This window comes from Musa acuminata, chromosome BXJ1-4 (assembly GCF_036884655.1).
Source record: "Musa acuminata AAA Group cultivar baxijiao chromosome BXJ1-4, Cavendish_Baxijiao_AAA, whole genome shotgun sequence".
Classification (NCBI taxonomy): domain Eukaryota; kingdom Viridiplantae; phylum Streptophyta; class Magnoliopsida; order Zingiberales; family Musaceae; genus Musa; species Musa acuminata.
Window position 1 is genome coordinate 5,168,123 of NC_088330.1, and position 18,429 is coordinate 5,186,551.

An 18,429-nucleotide genomic window follows, 5' to 3' on the forward strand; every position below is an offset into this window, starting at 1 on the left:
TATTACTTATCTCAAAAGTATATTAGTCTATAAACTTATTAATTAATTTCATCAAAGTGTAGATCACCACTAGAGAAGAGAGCGCTTGACCTCCCTCACCCTCTCCTAAAGATCTGCTTGGGTAACATAATCTTTATTATACGTGATTTTAAGTTTTACATATTTTTACGTATCAATCTTCGCACAACGATAAATAAATCTTTAAAAAATTAAATTTTTTATTTTTTATTTTTTTTTACTGTACATATGATGTCGCACTCAAGATTTATCGAAGAGTAACTCTATCGTCGTCGCCGGAACCCACATCAAAGAGCGTCATCCAGCTGCTCATTGCTCGCTGCTCGTTGCAGCTTATGACAACATTGTCACTATTAGGTTAGTTGGATTTCCCGATCTTCCTTCTTAAGTCACTGTAATTGCTCTCGTTCCTTGTGCAGGCGCTGTAGGCTGCCTGATGTCTATTGAGCTACCCAAGCTATCATCTGCAAGCGACATCACACCACCATTTCATCGCCCTCGTGTCTTTTACATTTAATACTATTTACATGGATACTAGAATATCTCAATATCCTCATATGTTTTTCACTTCTAATATTTCTATTTAGATAAATCATGCATCTCCTACCTTCCATCTGTGTCTAAAAAATATTTATTTAGATAAATCTTAATTTGAGAAACATATTTACCATAATGAAATAATCATCGATTTAAACTCGTATAAATAAATTAGAGACTCGTTACATTTTGTATCGGATTTGTAATGATCTGTTGCTGGCGATATAACGGATCGAGCAGCGCTCCGATATAAAGCGCCCTAACACGGAGACTTTCACCATCGCTCTCCGCCCTCAATCCCTAAATTTTGCTATCCTCCATCGATTTCGATTTCTCCTCAAGGTTCGCAATCCGTCTCTCTCCGTCTCTGTAGGGGTTCTCCCGATCCATCTTCCTCCCTCTCGTTTTATCTGGGATTGGAGATCGACAGCGTTGTTGATTTAGGTATGCGAAAGAGAGATCTTTGCCCAATTTTTCCTCGATTTTTATCGTTTTTTCTTTTATTTACTTTAAATGAGCGACATCCGAGTTTTAGATTTTTAAGGATCGGCTCGATCGAAGTCTCCCCCAAGTTTTAGATTGTTTAGGGTTTCTTGCGGGGCCGTCTCGTATGGATTGGATTGGTTTTCGTGGACGATATCCGATCTTTTGACTCTGTTTGCATGAAACCCTAATTGAAGATCTTTCGCCAATTTTTCTTCGATTATTATTTCGTGACTGCTGAAGATTTTATGATGCTTGCTTTATAAGCCCTCTTTTAATCGGAACTGAAAGGATGCAGCTTTTGGTTCCCAAGTTGCTTGATCTGAATTGAGTTCTTTAAGAGAGATCGACGATGGAGAAAGGAGACAAGTCGAGTTTGTTTGTTAATGATGGATCTTTCATGGAGAAATTTAAGCAACTCCAGCAAGAGAAGGTCCCAGCTGCTGCAGCTGATCGGTCTAAATCTAGCACTTCGGCCACGCCTTCTGTTGCCCTGAAGCCTTCTGTTATTGTTAACAAAAGACCGTTGGAAGTTAAAGTAAAGGATACGAAGAAGGGAAGCACTCTGACCTCCGGTGGCAAGCTTGCCTTCAGCTTGAAGCAGAAGTCGAAGGTTGCAGCAGCGCCAATTAAGTTTGTGACTGATGAGGAGGAGGAAGAGGCTGCGGAAGCCGAAGCTGTTTCTGGAGATGAACCCATTAAGCGCCAGAAGTTGGGTCAAAGAGATATCATTCAGTCTTTGTCACAACAGCAGGATGTTGGTAATTTGTTGTTCTTTGCATGATCTTTTGTAGTGAATTAATGTTTTATGGGAAGTGTGTTGCAGCTGCTTTCATTTTTCTATTTAGCTATGTTATGATAGTTATTTTCTTTTTCATGCATTTGGATTCATTGTGGAATTTTTTAGCTTTAATATGTGAAACATGAAAAGTTTAGTCATTTGTGATGGATAAAAGCTATCGCCCCTTCCTAGAAGAAGAATCAAAAGCGTCTTTACTTCTATTACTCGTTTATGATGGTTCGTCAGATAAAAACCTTGATATGATTGATACATGTAAAACTAGATATATGAGGTTTTTTTTTATACTTGTAGTGGACAGGATTTGTTGGTAGTGCTCATAACTGAATGATCTGCTGATACATTAGTTATATGCATGAAAGTTTAAGGATTGTCTATGCCATATCCGTTTACCTCGTGAAACGTAAATCATGAAATCATAACTTGATTTTGGTTTTGGGTTTTGTTATTTGTAGTATTTGATATGAGTCTTCTTTTTTGTATTAAGAAGAAAAACTTCTTATTTGAGTCATCTAGCTTGTTGATGTACATGGTTAGTCTTATTGTGCCAAATCAATTCAGGTGAAATTTTTTTTGAAGTTATTCATAGACGGCAGTATGAATTTAGGTAGAACAAGAAAATTTTGATATGCTTGAAAAAGCACTCATTTGTTTTCTTTTTTGTTTCTCTAAACACGTCCTTTCTCATTTTGAAACCAAGACACCACATTTTTCCTATATGCCATATATTTAAGCTTTCTACACAAAGCTCAGCCATCAAGATAAGAATATGCAGAACATAAATTGGTATGGTTTGCTAAATTGCTATACAGTGCTATGAACTTTTGCATATTAGCACAAAAAACATTGTGTACGAAAGGATCAGAGGGCATTTCAATTTGAAAGCAAGGATCCTTACCTTGGAAAAAGGACATACAAGGTTATTTTGAGCTTGAAACAGGTGTTCCCGGGCAGTCTCTGAATAAAGAATAGATAAAGTAGGAAGGTATAGAAGGGATAGGTCATTATAGTTCAGTATTGATGTTGCTATTTATGAAGTATCACTGAATTCCTTGGTGAAAGAAATATGAACTGCCTATCGGCATCCCAGAAGTAAGCGATTAGGGTCAGTCACTGTATAACATCATTCAAATAAAAATGCAAAACTCATATATGTTGGAACAACAAAAGATCATTAAAAAGACTAAAATTTGCTTAGTTGAGGAACTATAGACATTATTTACGTTATTAGAAGGAAGGACAAGAAACAGACGTTCAAAATGCACCCCAGTTTTCAACTGTTTTAAGGATGTAAAGGTGTGGTGGTGGTGGCCTTCCCTTTCTGTTTTATAGTTTTTATTTTATCAGCAAACTCTCGGCTTGTAGGGGTAAATCCATGTATTTTGACCTTTCCATATTCCACATTGGTTGGGCCCTTGTACATTAAACCATCCTTTTTTCTTGGTTTATTATTATACTTATTTTATCTTGGGGTGTAGGTAGGTGAAGACGTGAGGGGTCGGATTGTGGGAAATAGACTGTTCAAGCTTCCATGATTGATTTATAATGCTATAATCTGGAGAGTGATTGTGATTTGTGAAATTACAGCTAGAATGTTTTGTTATGATGAATGGTGAACAGGATGTGTTGCAAAAAAAGAAAGGGTCCAGTCTAGTTCTAGTACATTTTCGTCCATGCTTTCATCCATAGCCTCTACAGTTTGAAGAGTTGGACACACTTCCCACATGATACAGGGAAAGACAGATACTATGCCACCAACATTATCAGACTTACATTTTAGATTTTGACTCCTATAAATTAAAAAGTTTTGTTGTTTTCACTGAAAATTTGAGCAACTCTTGTGCCTGACTAACATAGGATTCTCCTGGTAATCATTGCTTTCCATTTTAACATATGATATTGGCACCAGGTCTTGCTTACTGAGCTCCATTAACTGTCAGCATGATTTGTGCCAGACATTCTTGAAACTTCTTTGTCTCATGAATGCAGCCTGTGTCTTTTAAGTGTCTATCGACATTGATGGAAGGGATGTTGGTTGAAAGAACTCAAAATGTGGCAGTGCTGCTACAACAGTAATTTGCATTCCCTTGTTCATGCTCTTGGTATTAATCAGTTATTTAAGTGACATGCAGCACCATCTCCTCCAACTGATCCAGCAGTAAAGAAAGTTGCAGATAAGTTGGCAAGTTTTGTTGCAAAGAATGGTAGGCAGTTTGAGAACATCACACGCCAACGGAATCCTGGAGATACACCTTTCAAGTATGAATTCCTGAAATCTCTCAGTTTTCCAATGTTCTCCTCCAAGTGTAGTTTGCATTAACTAGATCTATAATTAGTTTGATGCTTCTGTTAACATGTTACTGCATTATTTTATGCTGGGTAGTCCTTTCTTCCATTATTAAGGAGTACCACGAATATTAAACTGTCCATTTGAATACTTAGAGAAGACATTGTGTGGAATACAGCTATCTTCTTTTCCAGATACTATGTGAAATGAACACTGACCGTCAGTTCATTATTAGGTTTTTTTCCCCACTAGATATGCAATTGGAACAATATGATGTTTGTTATTTATTTTTAAGTGTGTACTTCTCTATGAGCATAGTGTGCAAAGAGCTTAACATGGATTTTTGCAGGTTTTTGTTTGATTCAAGTTGTTCAGATTATAAATATTATGAGTATCAGCTCTTTGAAGAGGAAAAGGCTCTTGCACAATTGAAAGATTCTAAGGCATCAGATTCTGGTCGGTACCATCTGTGTGCTAATTTCTCCTTATTTTCCATATTTTCAATGGTAAATATAAGCTTTTATGTTCACATAATTCTCGACTTCTTATGGAAGCCAATGGAAGCACCTCAACTTCTAGAGTAGCAAGTGGATCTGAAAGGAGCAACAGCCAACAACGTCCTAATTACCAAACCCCTGCTTCAGCTTTGTATGGATCTTATGAAGAATCTGGCTCTTCTGGAAGATCTTCCAGTTATGGTATCCTCATCTAGCTTGTATTGTCCTGTTAAGTAGGTTTTGATGCCGAGTATAAATGGTGTCCATCAGTTGGGTTTATATATGTCTATTCCTAAACCTCTTCAACCTGCCAGAAGGTCAAGGATCCCAGGACGAACCTGACCATAAGATATGATTTAGGGTGGGTTATCTTTGTTTGGATGGTCAAAAGTGACTTGTATAATTTTAGAAAAAAGTTATAGAAAAAAGGTATATTTTCCATGATGTGTTGGTTGAGCATCATGTTCGACCAGAACCCTATCCATTCAGTCAACAGTTTAAAGATTGGTTGGTCCAGACTTGAACTTGGATTGAATGGTTTGGTTACATGGGAATACCATGGGTTGAGTTGAACTAATGTAGCCATGCTAGGGGTTACTTCTTCTACTGCTTGATTTGACTTTTTAGATTTTATCATATGGATTTTATGAGATCATGCAGCCGATGAACATAAACATTCTTTACTTTGTTGGTTTGACACTCTAAAAAGCTTATAAATATTCACTTCCTTGTGAAGTGTGATGCCTTGCAACAATCATAGGACCATATTTTAGTGAAACCTTTATTGTGAATCAATTTATTGGTGGAGCACTTATTATTTTGACATAGCTTACAGATTTTTCAGTAAAACTTGCATGTTTATATTTGTAGAAAATCATGAAAAACCTGCATGTACGTGATGCTGAACACGACATTCTATTGTCTTTAGACAGTGTCATTACAATCAATGGCCTCCATAGGAATGTGACTTCTAATGCAAAGGCTCTTGTTTCTCCTTTCTCTCTGCTAACCACAAGATTTTTCCAAGGAAAATGTTTGGTTTTTGTTGATTGTTTAAACTGCCTCTTCTCTTATCTACATATATGATCATTTGCCAAGGGTGGATCATATTCATTATTTATTCTTCATGATTGCACTTGTCTCCGGTGTTCTTCCTTGTAAGCTTGTAGATGTCTTGGTATCAGGTGAGTCCAGTGGGTCTTCACCTGCAGATCCCATTGCAATGATGGAGTTTTACATGAAGAAAGCTGCTCAGGAGGAGAGAATAAGGCAACCGAAGCAATCAAAAGATGAAATGCCACCACCTGCTTCTCTTCAAGGTTTGTTATTCTGAATTCTGTTATTATTCGATATATGATAGCGCCTTCCAGTGGATGTAGAGGCAAATTCTTGAATCAGCTTAAAGTATACTCATTTTGCTAATAGTAGTTCCTGTTTCCCTTGTTTATGTTCTAATATTCTGTGGAATATTGAATATGAACAATTTCATGCGTGTAGCTTTTCTGTGGTGGTAAAAATAAAAACGATGTTACCTTGAGTTCCAAGGTAGTTCTAACGTTTTTCCCTTTTGTGGTATTGTAGCTCCCCTTAAAAAAGGTCATCACATGGGTGATTTCATTCCACCAGAAGAGTTGGAGAAGTTTCTGTTTTCTTGTAATGATGCATCTGCACAGAAAGGTGCTAGAGAGGCTGCAGAAAAAGCAAGAATCCAGGCTGACAACATTGGGCATAGGCTTCTATCTAAAATGGGTTGGAAAGAAGGTATGGTTGAACCTGTAGTTGATACTATTTTTCCACTTATGGTGAGACATTTTAACTCGCTTCTGCCATTTGTCCAACTATTCTTGGAGTTATCTCTAGTGCCATTATCACTTCAACCAATGGATTCTACTTTAGCTATCTCTTCTCTTGATGAACCTTGATCTTAGATTTGTGTTGAGGAATTATAGCCCATGAACAAATTGTAATGATCTGCTATAGTTCATGGTTTATTTTGTTTTTCACATGGTAGGCTTTCATTGAGAACCAACATAATTCACTTTTTTTTGTGGTATGATGGAAATCATCAGAGCTTCTGCCATCAGTAGACACACATTTATTGTAGCAACAGTTTAACATGTATTTGGGAGCAGGATAGAGCTTTTACTTTTATGTTCTCTTTATTCATTTGTGTTTCCTTTTGGAAAACCTGGTCTGCTTGCAGGTGAGGGACTAGGAAGTGACAAGCGCGGACGTGCAGATCCAGTGATGGCAGGTGAAGTGAAGAAGGACAATTTAGGTGTTGGTGCACAAAAACCTGGCGAAGTTACCGCTGATGATGATATATATGAGCAGTATAAGAAACGGATGATGCTTGGTTATCGTCATCGTCCAAACCCACTGGTAAAGCTCCTTCATTTACAATTTTATCTCAGGATTATTTTTAGTTGTCTGTGGAATCTGGTTGTAGATGACCACACATGATCAAATGCAACGACCATCAACTTGATACTAATGTATGAGCTTTTTTGACATGATACCACAGAACAATCCACGGAAATCATATTACTAAATGGAGGACTAAGCAGCCACTGAAGCTGGAAATGGAAGGCCTGCTTTTTATCCACCCAAAGTTTGCTTTTCCTGTTGATGGATATCTTGAGCTTCCTTCAGAGACCGGTAGAGAATATATGCTGCAAGCTGGCTTGTCAGACTGCATCGTGCATTAATAACTGCTGCAAAGAGCAATGAAAAGTTTGGGGAATCAACTCAACATTCTTTGAGAGAATATTACGGAGTGCATGAGTGCTCAGGCAGTATTGAAACTGGTGCATGTAGTGTCAAGTAGGATCTGCTGCATTCAAAGAAGCTTGACTGAGAAGACTTTTTCTCTGCTCGAGTCATTCATGTGTTTCAACTTTCCTTCTCCACTGACGCTTGCATTTAACTTGATCTACCAAAATTATGTTTGGTGTTTGCGTGGTGATTATTGTGTGGATCAGTCGATGAAACTATCAGCTGATGTATCGGTCAGATGCAGGAGTTCCAGATTACTCTCCCATCTTGTAATCGATTTTGCTGGAACTCGGGAATTATTTGGCAGTTGAGTGTTTCCAGGACTCGAATCCATCTGATGAGACACCTCGATGATTAGAATATTGTGTGAGCAGTCTTGAGACATGGATACGGAGTCGCTACTAAAAGAAACCATAGGCAACCCCGCTAATAATGATGGAAGCGGACCCACACCTAGCCAAGACTCAAGAGGCAAAAATTAGAGGCGGGTGCAGCTCCTCCTGTATCCAAATAAAAGCTTCATACACAGCGGAAATCTTCTCACTGTTGGGTTCTTTGTCAATCAGTGCCTCCTCCCCTCCCTTCCCTCTCCTCGCCACCACAATATGACGTGGCTATGCCATATCCCCCTCCCTCAATAAGGCAATCGATCGTCGGTCTCCCCCTTACTCACAAAGATGAGGAGCTCCTTGTTCACATCGCCCTCTAACACACCCTCGAAGATTGAGGAGCCATGGGTCCCACTCCTTTGTAGTGGGAACAAGGGGGGATGCATCGACGACACAACTATGGTAGTGAGAGGCAATAAGGAGGCAATGATGATCAACAATGAAAAATAAACATCCTAAAATAAAAAATCATTCGATAAAAGTTCAATATTGCGAGTTTTTTTTTAACAAAAATCTAGTATTTTATCTCTTTTTCGTGAGACTGACATTGACATTTCTAATAGAATTAGAATCTTTTACATGAGTGTACATGTAACAAAGTAACAAATTTAATGAAAGGTTCTCCTCGTTCACAACTACCAGTCACTCTCCAGAGAAACCCATATAACAAATTGATGAAACACATCACAATGTTTTCCAATTTGGATGATCAAAGAATACCGAACCATATCAAATCACAGAAACTAGCATTATATTGGATTTGGATCTTTGAAACACAAACAAAAGGCCATCACGTTGAAGGAATGCAGGATCCAAGGAAGGGTTACATTAAAAGCCAATGCAAATCTCTGAAAACTATAGATTCACTTAGTGGTAAATTTCCAACAGAAACATTTATAGCTGAGAAGAATTCTCCAGTTGAATAGAAAAGCATGAAACAAAATTCAGAATCCTCGTGACAGTCTAAGCTCCGGGCAAACCAGCAAAAACCAAAATAAAATTGTAACTAAGCTGAAATAAATTCTTCATTCTAGAATACGAGCTCATGGGGTTTCATCCCTGACCTAAGCGAAAACCTTGCACCTAAGTAGGTCTTCAAGTCTTCGACTGCTTCGATGGCTTTTATCAATGGGGTGTCCACAGACTTTTGGTCATCCTTCTTCTCCTGAGGGATTCCCTTTGTTTCCTATATTTTTCAAGGGAATAAGAGGGGCAAGAATAAGGCAATGAACTTATAGAACACTTGTAATTGATCAACATACTGATATGGACAAAGACAAACCTCTTTCTCACTCTCGAAAAATTCACCTTCGCTCTTCTTTGCCGTCTTCTTTTTCTCCTTGGTGAAGTACTTATCATCAAACTTGTCAGTATTGACTTGTGATATATCAACTTTAGTGGACGTTCCGATGACATAAGCTTGATTTACTCGCCTTAGAGGCACTCCATTTATCTTGAAGGGCCCTATACAGATCCCCGACTAAATGAGATGCAAAACCAGGAACAACAGATCCATAATGCCACACTAACTCAAAGGTAGTTCTGGTCAGAAAAGCAATTAAACAGCAGTAGCTATAACAAAAAATCTTATTATACAAGGCAATGAGTCAAATAGTATTGCAACAAGCTCACTGTACACTAATTAATACTTTTGCCCTGGGCTGCAAAGCCTCGAAAGCTGCATTCTAATGCATTTCACGAAATTGAACCAAAAACAAGCAAAAAATAATTTCGATTCATAGTCAAAATCATTTTTGCACCAGCTCTCCTATGATGTCAATGTCTCACTCTTTTGATTACTTTAAACAAGTATCCAACTGATGCATCAATTTTTTTTCTGATATCAAGACAGATAGACAGAAAGAGAGAAAAAGTGTGTGTTTTTGTGATCTTTGATATGACAACAAGAAAGCAGCTATTTAGTGCAAGGCCCCCAACTTGATATTAAGGAACTGTGATTCATAAGAAATTGGATCAAGTAAATGTTAAGACAAACTTGATATCTCGTTGGTGCTCTGAACTAGGAGCACAAAACAAAACAAACCAGTATTGACTTTTAAACAACACATGAAATTGGAAGGAAAAAATTGGATACTAAATTCTATAACCATGTCTTCTCTAATTTTGAGAAGGATGGAAGATAAAAATATAGGTTATCTTGAAGCTGGATTGTGATCCATAAATGTAAACATGGTAGGGCTTGGGCATAGCAGAAATTTGATATGCCCAGAGGCTGCAATCGGTTAAAAGACTAAAACAAACTGGCAGACTATCATCATCATCTTTTCTCCTGTTAACCTTTTCTTTCTTTTTCTTCTTTCTCTCATTTCTACACCTCAATTGCCCTCTCTCATAGTCATTGCTGGTGCTGCACAGCCCCAACTCTCAATACAGCTGTAGCACCTCTGATTGAAGCTATAGTGGTGGACAACATCACTAAGATGGCATATGCAGCAGCCCGACATCAACATTCAACCAGCCACTCCTATTACTATCGCTCAACCATACTCCTCTTCATCTTCTCCACCCTTACTTTTTATCCAAAAAGAATAAAGGGTTTTTGTTGCCATCAGCAGACTCTAGCCAAAACAGCAGTGGAGGAGATAGTGCATTTGGGGAAAGACATACGAAATCAGTTCACCTTCCTATCATAATTAACTACAAAAATGTCATTTGTACCCATTTAGTTGAATAGCTGAAATCCAACCAAATGCGGCCAATTATTGAAGAATCAAGGCTGGAAGTACATAGCTTTTTCTTTTTAGTGCAGCGAGAGAATAAATAGGTACCTTAAAAATTGCCAATACTAACACCATTTAGAATGATCCTGGAGACCTGTTCCTTCCATAAATACTGTTGTTCCAGCTAATAACTCTATGTGAGATAGCGATCACAAGTAAAATGCTTCAGGAAAAACGTTTCTTTGTCACATTATCCCCAAATCTATAATAGCATGCACTCATCAAAAAAACAGAAGCCGACTCAAAAAGGGCAAAAATTCATATGAACGAATGAACCATTCAACCGTCATTGGTTTAATGAGTTGATTTGCCAAGCAAAACTTGCAGTATAGAGGTTCAAAAGGATGCTAAGAATAACTTATGGTAAAAAAGAAGATAGCGAATAAAGGAGCAAAACAATAATATGAACACATTCCGATCTAATGCGAACGGATCCCGAGGCACTCACCAGTAACGAGCAGAAGCCCGGAAGGCAGCTGCTTGAGGAAGACAACCCTCTTCCCCATGAACCTCCCCGCGAGAAGGATCAGAACAGTCCCGGGAGTGATGCTCGCCCTAAATCACACAAAAGGAACGCATCACAAACACCGAACTGAGCACCACATGAAAACAGCAATAGACGCAGGACAACCCCACCACGTACCTGAGTTTGGTGGGCTTGGCCTTGCGGTGATTGGGGATGGGAGTCTTGACGTCGTCGGCAGGGTAAAACTTGGGGGGCTTCACGGCTGCCGGCGTTGTCGGCGCAGGCTTCAGGTCGTGGTGGGGGAAGGAACCGCCATGCTTGGCCTTGATGGCCCAGATCCCGCGCTTGTGGTACATCTTCGACCTCGAGAACTTGCCGATGCCTCGGATCAGGCTAGGGTTCCGGCTCGCCATCCTCGCTTTCTTCGGCGGCGCCATTGCGAAAGCAACCGAGATCCAAACCCTAGTACCAGCCGGCGGAGTAGCGGAGGGAATATATATCCGAGTGAGGCGGTAAAAGGAAACCCTAGCGAAGGGAAGGCTCATCAGATCATGATCATCTTCGGTGTGATGGACGGTCAAGATGAGGACAGTCCGCTCGATACGTGTCCGGAACTCAAGAATAGATGTAGCTGTTAAAAATTGCTCTGTAAAATGCGTTTGGGTCCGACGTTCGTCTCTTCCCCTTCCTCGGACCCTCCCTTCGATTCACTCCTCACGCATCTCCCGAACACTCCTCGATTTCATCAGCCGTAATGACCGGAGCAAAATGGAAGCAGAAGCGGTTCTTGGCGTGGACTTGTTGTCGCTCGGTCACCCGGTAGAATCTATACGTGGAGTATGAACGTCGTGAAAGGAGCGTTGAATAGTGTTGACGTTTTATATCGTCTTGAATTGGCGATTTTTTGTGCGAATTCGAGCTTTTTAGTGTCCATTGTTTTCGTTCTTGACGTGTGTTGCTCGGTAGAGTTAATGTTCAAATATAGCTTTACTCATTGCTTTGTTGTGACTGAGGAAAACAAGATAACATCTGGTAATCTATGGATGCTGGTTTCGACCACTACCAAGATCACATCTATGGACATCATCTCGAAGCAAAGTCCGGTAGGCTGCTCCCAGAGCGATTGCATGGTCAAGCATGTGAAGGCGTGTCGTCTGCAGGAACAGCGGGCGAAGAATCGCGTCTTCGGCCTCCTTCCCTCACGCTATTCTCTGCAAACTTGAGGCTTGCCGAGTGGTACCCTCTTTCCTTCTCGTCCTCACTCCATTCTGCTGCGTAGTAATCTTCTGCGGTGGCCTTCGGCCTTGGGCCGCAGAACAATCCGCCCCACTGCGGGAAGTAGATGAGTGTGATGGGGAGCGTGCAGCAGAGGATCATGACGCCCATGAGAGTGATCCCTGTTTCCTTGGAGTACTTGCTTCCCTTGAAGAATATGAGCTGCGTGATGACGGCGCCCACGTTGCCTCCCCCGCCGGTCATCCCTGATATCATTCCCAGAGACCTGCAGAACACCAGGTGTTTGATGAAAGAAGAACTTGAAGGGAAGATGGCTTTTTGTGTTGTCCTGCTTGCAGATTGTATGGAGTCGTCAGTTTCTGTGACGTTCATGGATCAACCATGTAGAAGTATGTACCTTCTGGAGACGAAAGGGACGACGCCGAAGGTAAGACCACACGCAGCCTGCACGAAGAAGGAGAACAAGACCATGACGATGATGGCCGCGCTTAGGTTGTTCATTCGCCCCAGAACGATGCACAAGACTCCTCCCACGATCTGCACCACCCACAAGCTCCACAGTCTCCCGCGCATCCCGTATCTCCTCGACATCCAATCTGAGAGCAAGCCTCCGCCCGGCCGCGAGATGATGTTTGCCAGCCCAAAGCTCGCGGCGATTATCCCTGCGGTGCGGAGGTTGACGTTGAACTTGTCGTAGAAGTACTCCGCGATGATGTTGTCGATGGTCAACTCCACCCCGAAGCAGTAGCCGTAAGTCAACGCCAAGATCCACCCCCTGTAGTTGGTGACGGCATGGTAGAACACCTTGCGGAAGCTGTCCTTGTGCTTGTCCCCGGCCTTCTCCAGCTTCCGGTAGTTGCCGTTGGGCAAATCTTGGCCCAAGGCTATGACTGCGATCGCCGAGATCGTCTGCATGAAGCCCGGAATGAAGAAGGCGATGCGCCAAGCGGTGAAATTTGTGCTGCCGATGTGGTGGATGAGGTCGTATACGAGGGGCATGATGAGCTGGGTGGCGCCTCCGCCGAGGTTCCCCCAGCCGCCGGCGATCCCGTTGGCGACGCCCACCACGGGAGGAGAGAACATGGAGCTCATCCAGAACTGGGTGGAGACGAAGGAGGCGAGGGAGAAGCCGGTGAAGAACCGGACGAGAAGGTACGAGGAGGCGGAGTTGATGACGGAGGTGAAATAGACGGCGGGGGCGGTGAGGAGGGTGAGGGAGGCGGAGGCGAGGCGGGGGCCGACGAGGTCACAGGCGGTGCCCATGGCGAGTCGGGCAAAGACCGCTCCGGACACGGAGGCTATGCCGGCGTTGCCGATGTCGGTGGTGGTGAGGTTGAGGTTGTCCCGTATTAACGGGAGGAGGGGCGGAGCTGCAAAGGTGGAGACGAAGCAACAGAAGAAGGAGAACCATGAGAGGTGGAAGGCCCGCATGTGGGGTTTCGCGAAGGAGAAGAGCCAGAACTCCGTGGCCTTCTGCTCCGAGTCCACCGGCAGCTTGAAGTGGCTGCCCTCCGCGGCTGAGGACTCAACATGGAGCGAAGGCTTGCCCGAATCCTCCATTTCTTCTCTCCTCTCTTCAAATCTTACCTGGTTTCCCGAAATCAATCAGGAACCGGCAAGAGTAGCCTCCGCAGCCTCCTTGCTCCACAAGAGTAGAAGCTGCACCAGTAGCAGGCCTTAAAGCTGCCGAGATTACCACAAAGGCTCACGAAACAAACAAGTCTTTGCGCATGACAGGAACAACAACGAAGCAAGTGGAGAACTGAACAAGGGGAGCTGTGCGGTGGGTGTTGACTTTTTGTTCCGGGATCTCTTTCCGCTGTTCTGAAAGGTTAAAGAGAAGCAGATGGATGTCATTCAATTTCAGTTTGTGTGAGAGAGACAGGTGGGGATTTGCTTGTTGTCTGGCTCTGGAAACCTCAGTGAGTTCCAAGCTGAGTGGGGAAGCGTAGATCGAATCCTTTTCCTTCTTTAAAGAAGATGCTTCACTAATAAATTGGTGGATGGGATCTGGAATTTAGTGAAGATTCGTTTTGCCTTCGACATGTTCAAGGCATACATTTCTCTTGAAAGATCCAAGAGAACTCTGGAATCCAATAGAATCCAAAGGAAGCAAATCTTCGTCACGAAGTCATTTTGCAGGCCAACTTTAAATATATCTCACCATTACTTGGGGACGACGTAATACATGAAGTGACTATTGCTACAGTATAGGATTGCTCATCTTTTATTGAGGTTTCAATGCAGTAAATGAAGATGAACCTCTCGTGATTCACATACTTCTTTGATTGGTCGAAGGGATGAACAAGTCAAACATGTCGTGCAGAGTCGACGGCGAGGAGTCAAAGCCCAATCTTGGGTCTCAGTTGTCAATAATTTCGGTGGATGAGAACAACCGCCATGACCGGCAACCTGCTTGCTAGCATACTTCCTCGGTCCTTTCACGTCTGTTTCCAAGAGGCAGTGGGTTGGCCTTCAAACCCATGCGTTGGGCGACTCTTCTGCTTCGTCAAAGTGAAGCGGGGACTCGTTCTGATGACGCTTCGGTGACCCCAAGAAACCTGGTTGGTCCGCTGGATTCGTCTCCTGTTGCAGACTTCGATTTCAAGGGATACAAGTCAATGGCAATTAAGTGTGGAGCTTAACCAGCTCGTAAACGGTGATTGCAGTGCATGCTACATCGAAAACCTGGAACTAGGGCAGGTACAGTGAAGGCGATTAGATTTAGTGTCGCCAAACATTCTATTCTACCTGGGTGTTTACTACTAGTAATGCTTTGTTTATGCAGTTAAACTTTTAGATGACACTGAATATATTACATGATTATAGATAATTTTTATAAATATAAAAACTGTAATTATGTTATTTTTATATAGAAAATTTTAATATCAAAATTAAAATTAATAATAATAAATTAAGATCAAAATTGTATCATTTTATGTTGGTCTACAAAATTTTAAATGTGCTCTATAATCGAATGAAGAGGCAGTAATAGCATAGGATGAAATAGATTCTTTTTCTTTTCTCTTTTTATTCTTCACGACTAATATAAGCGATGAAATATAGACTAAAGAAAATCAAGAATAGATCTTGTATCATGTATAGTTCATTAGAAGGTCTTATTTATTTATAAATAAGAAATTTTATTTTATTGGTTGATAATTATAATCATAATCCAATTAGATCTAGAATCTATCTTACCTAATTAAATAAGATTACATAATTTAACATTCTCTTACTTAACTTATTAATTTGTAAGAATTAAAATATAAAAAAATAAAAAAATTTATTTAAAAATAATTTTATATAATTAAATTTTAAAATTTTTGAAAAGTATTTTTTTACATGGCCATGAATCTTAAAAGTAAGCCTCATTAAATTTGAGTATTATTATGAGTTATAGCAATTGTATGTCATACTCTCTTTATGTATAATCTTTCCTAATGTAATCTAATAACTCTTGTAATTTATATTATCAAGACAATTCTATTATCATATTCAACTATAATATGCATATACATAAATATAAATATGATAATAGAAATAAATAATCTTAATTAAGTAAGTAAAAAAATATTAATAATAATATTCACCTAAAAATGTATCATCAATTTTTTTATTAGTTGCTCGTAAGCTCATTATAAGAATATGTTACACTTTATGTTATAAAATTTTAGTAAATTGATCAACAATCTTCAAAATAGTACTTAAGTTCTCAATTAACACATGTTGTTTCTATATTCATTCTTTGACTACTAAGTATTTATCTTAATATTCTTAGAATCACTAGAGTACTTATCATTCTTAGAGAAAGAAACCATTATGATGTTATTACAAAATATCTTCGGCGCTCTAGTGATTGACTTAACCACACCAAGTTTTTAAATAAAATCTCATAACTACAAAGCTTGATTTGCGGCATCAAAGCATGCGAAGAATTCAACTTCCATTATTGATAATAGGATAAGCGATTGCTTTACACTTTTTCAAGAAATTATCCCTTAACTTTTCTAATATCACTATTGTCAAGTAAAATATCATTCATACATAAGATCAATATAATAAACTTACTCACACTTATTTTTAGATATATACACAAATCAATAAAATTTTTCTTGAATCGGAATAAAGTAATGGTTTCATGAAATTTCATATACCATGGAAGTTTGTTTAAGGTCCATAAATGAATTTTCTAAGTTTGTAAGCTCAAATTTTCTTTTCCTTCTCTACAAATCCTTTATTTTATTAATATAGGTTTTCTTATCTAGATTCTTGAGAAATATTATCATTCATTTGATATAACTTAAGATTATAATAAGATAGTGATGTTATTGAATTTCAGAAAGATGGTAACTCAAGATTACACAAAATTTCAGAACCAATTGTTATTGAATTATAAAATATGCTGAGTTTATCATTATCAAAAGAAAGATGATATCCTAACTTATAAATTCTAGATAGAGAAACTATATTTTTTTAAAATAGTAAGAATATATCATATGTTTGTAAGATCTATCAAATACAAATGATCTGTCTCTAGGTGTAAGCAATAAGTTCTCACTGCTGTTACTTTCACTTTGAGTTAATTCCTCGTAACAATGAATTCTTCACATTCTTTTAGTTTCTAGGTTATCAGAAATCCCTATATATTATTGGTAACACGAGTTAAAGTAATAGAATCAATAAACAAAATATTAGAAGAAACATCTATAATGTTTAATTTGAAAGATACAAGGGCCTAATTTATACCTTTTTTTTTAACCAAATATTACGTTTAATGTAATCCTTTTTCATATATCTTTTTTTAATCATAAAAGAAGCACTTTACTATGAATTTTTTTTTTTCATTAGTCCACTCAGCATTTTCAAACTCACCAAATTAATTTAGTGAATGATACTTTAATTTTCTTTTTTATTACTAACTCCTTGAGTAGTAGTCAAAGTATTATGAGATATTTTCTACCTTAATCTTAATTCATCATGAATACTCATATTAGTTAGCTCGTTCAAATCTTATTTATCTTTATTTATATTATAGTGAATCTTAAATGGGCTAAATTGAGAAAAAAAAAATTAAGAATGAATGGGAAGATTTATCCAAATTTATGTCTAATGCTTTAAGTTTCATAACCTTATCAATGATGTGATCATGTATCTCTCTAACACCATCATAATAAACTATAATTAGTTTCTTCATTAATATGGTATGACTTATCAATAGATTTAAATTTATCTTGAATAACTCTCAAATATTCTTATGTATTAGTTGTAAGCGATAATGAAATTTTGATATTATTTACAATTATCATTTTTATAAACATTAGATAGAGCTTTTAGATCTTTCTCAAAGTATTCATTTCATTAATTTATTCCATAATATTTTCATTAATTTGTGAGCCTTTCAAAAAGCAATATTAGGTCAAGAATTAATATGTCTAGTGTGAATTGTAAATGCTTTAATCACTCTGAATGATTTAAACCAGAGAATATAGGGACACTAGAAGTATAAGAAACTATCGAAGGAAGTATAATTGTAAAATACAAAACAACATTAATACTGTAAGTTTCAAAAATATGATGACTAATTAATATCATTCATATTTTACCTATTAATATATCTAGTGTTCACTAAAAATTATTTATGGAGGACTAATATCTTTCTCATGGAATAGTATTATTATTTTTAAATATATAACCTAACATATAAGAATATATAAAATAGTATTATCCTACCTCAGCACATAATTATTCAAGATAGATTTTTCTTCAGGATTATCTAAATCTCATAATTATATATGTTATTATGAATATTATTTATTATTATTATTTAAAATTAATTTTTTAAAATAATTTTATATATTGGTCTAGGTTACTTAAGTGGTCATAAGACCAATATAATAATATAAAATATAATTTAAAATATTCTATAAATAATAAAATATTTATTATAATTTAAATATCAAAACTTAAGGATATAAATTATTAATAATATTTACTAATTATTCTTTAATTTAATATAGATAAAATTAGTTCAATAAGAAAATAATAATTATTAAATATTAATCAACATAAAAAAAACTTATATGATGATTATAATTATGATAAAATATAAATAATACCTTTATATAAAAAAATAAATATTATTTTATAATTTTCAATATATGTTTGTGAATAATTACATAAATATCCCATAATAATAAT

The 18,429-nt window shown here is 38.1% G+C and overlaps 3 protein-coding genes across 8 annotated transcripts; 1 reads left to right on the top strand and 2 right to left on the bottom strand.

Annotated features, from left to right (window-relative positions):
- The first annotated feature begins 821 nt into the window (after window positions 1–821).
- On the top strand, window positions 822–7,576 carry LOC135643189 (SURP and G-patch domain-containing protein 1-like protein). Of its 6 annotated transcripts, none has more exons than XM_065159888.1 (9): window positions 822–999; window positions 1,330–1,799; window positions 3,970–4,096; window positions 4,474–4,580; window positions 4,679–4,822; window positions 5,806–5,940; window positions 6,203–6,382; window positions 6,825–7,003; window positions 7,146–7,576. In XM_065159888.1, exons 2-9 carry the CDS (start codon window positions 1,391–1,393, stop codon window positions 7,170–7,172), a joined length of 1,308 nt encoding a protein of 435 aa, XP_065015960.1. In that variant the 5' UTR covers window positions 822–999; window positions 1,330–1,390; the 3' UTR covers window positions 7,173–7,576. The 6 variants fall into 6 exon arrangements, with proteins under 6 accessions (XP_065015960.1, XP_065015964.1, XP_065015971.1 ...); XM_065159892.1 differs by having other exon boundaries at window positions 1,352–1,799; XM_065159880.1 differs by having other exon boundaries at window positions 823–999; window positions 1,337–1,799.
- A 1,037-nt stretch (window positions 7,577–8,613) lies between these two features.
- Window positions 8,614–11,477, bottom strand: LOC103980760 (large ribosomal subunit protein eL6x). The gene is made up of 4 exons (XM_009397258.3): window positions 11,170–11,477; window positions 10,975–11,081; window positions 9,068–9,249; window positions 8,614–8,971 (listed from the first exon to the last, which is right to left on the bottom strand). Exons 1-4 carry the CDS (start codon window positions 11,427–11,429, stop codon window positions 8,816–8,818), a joined length of 705 nt encoding a protein of 234 aa, XP_009395533.2. The 5' UTR covers window positions 11,430–11,477; the 3' UTR covers window positions 8,614–8,815.
- Window positions 11,478–11,960: 483 nt separating this feature from the next.
- Window positions 11,961–14,099, bottom strand: LOC135643215 (high-affinity nitrate transporter 2.3-like). Its single transcript, XM_065159920.1, has 2 exons — window positions 12,626–14,099; window positions 11,961–12,493 (listed from the first exon to the last, which is right to left on the bottom strand). Exons 1-2 carry the CDS (start codon window positions 13,786–13,788, stop codon window positions 12,124–12,126), a joined length of 1,533 nt encoding a protein of 510 aa, XP_065015992.1. The 5' UTR covers window positions 13,789–14,099; the 3' UTR covers window positions 11,961–12,123.
- Between the last annotated feature and the right edge of the window lie 4,330 nt (window positions 14,100–18,429).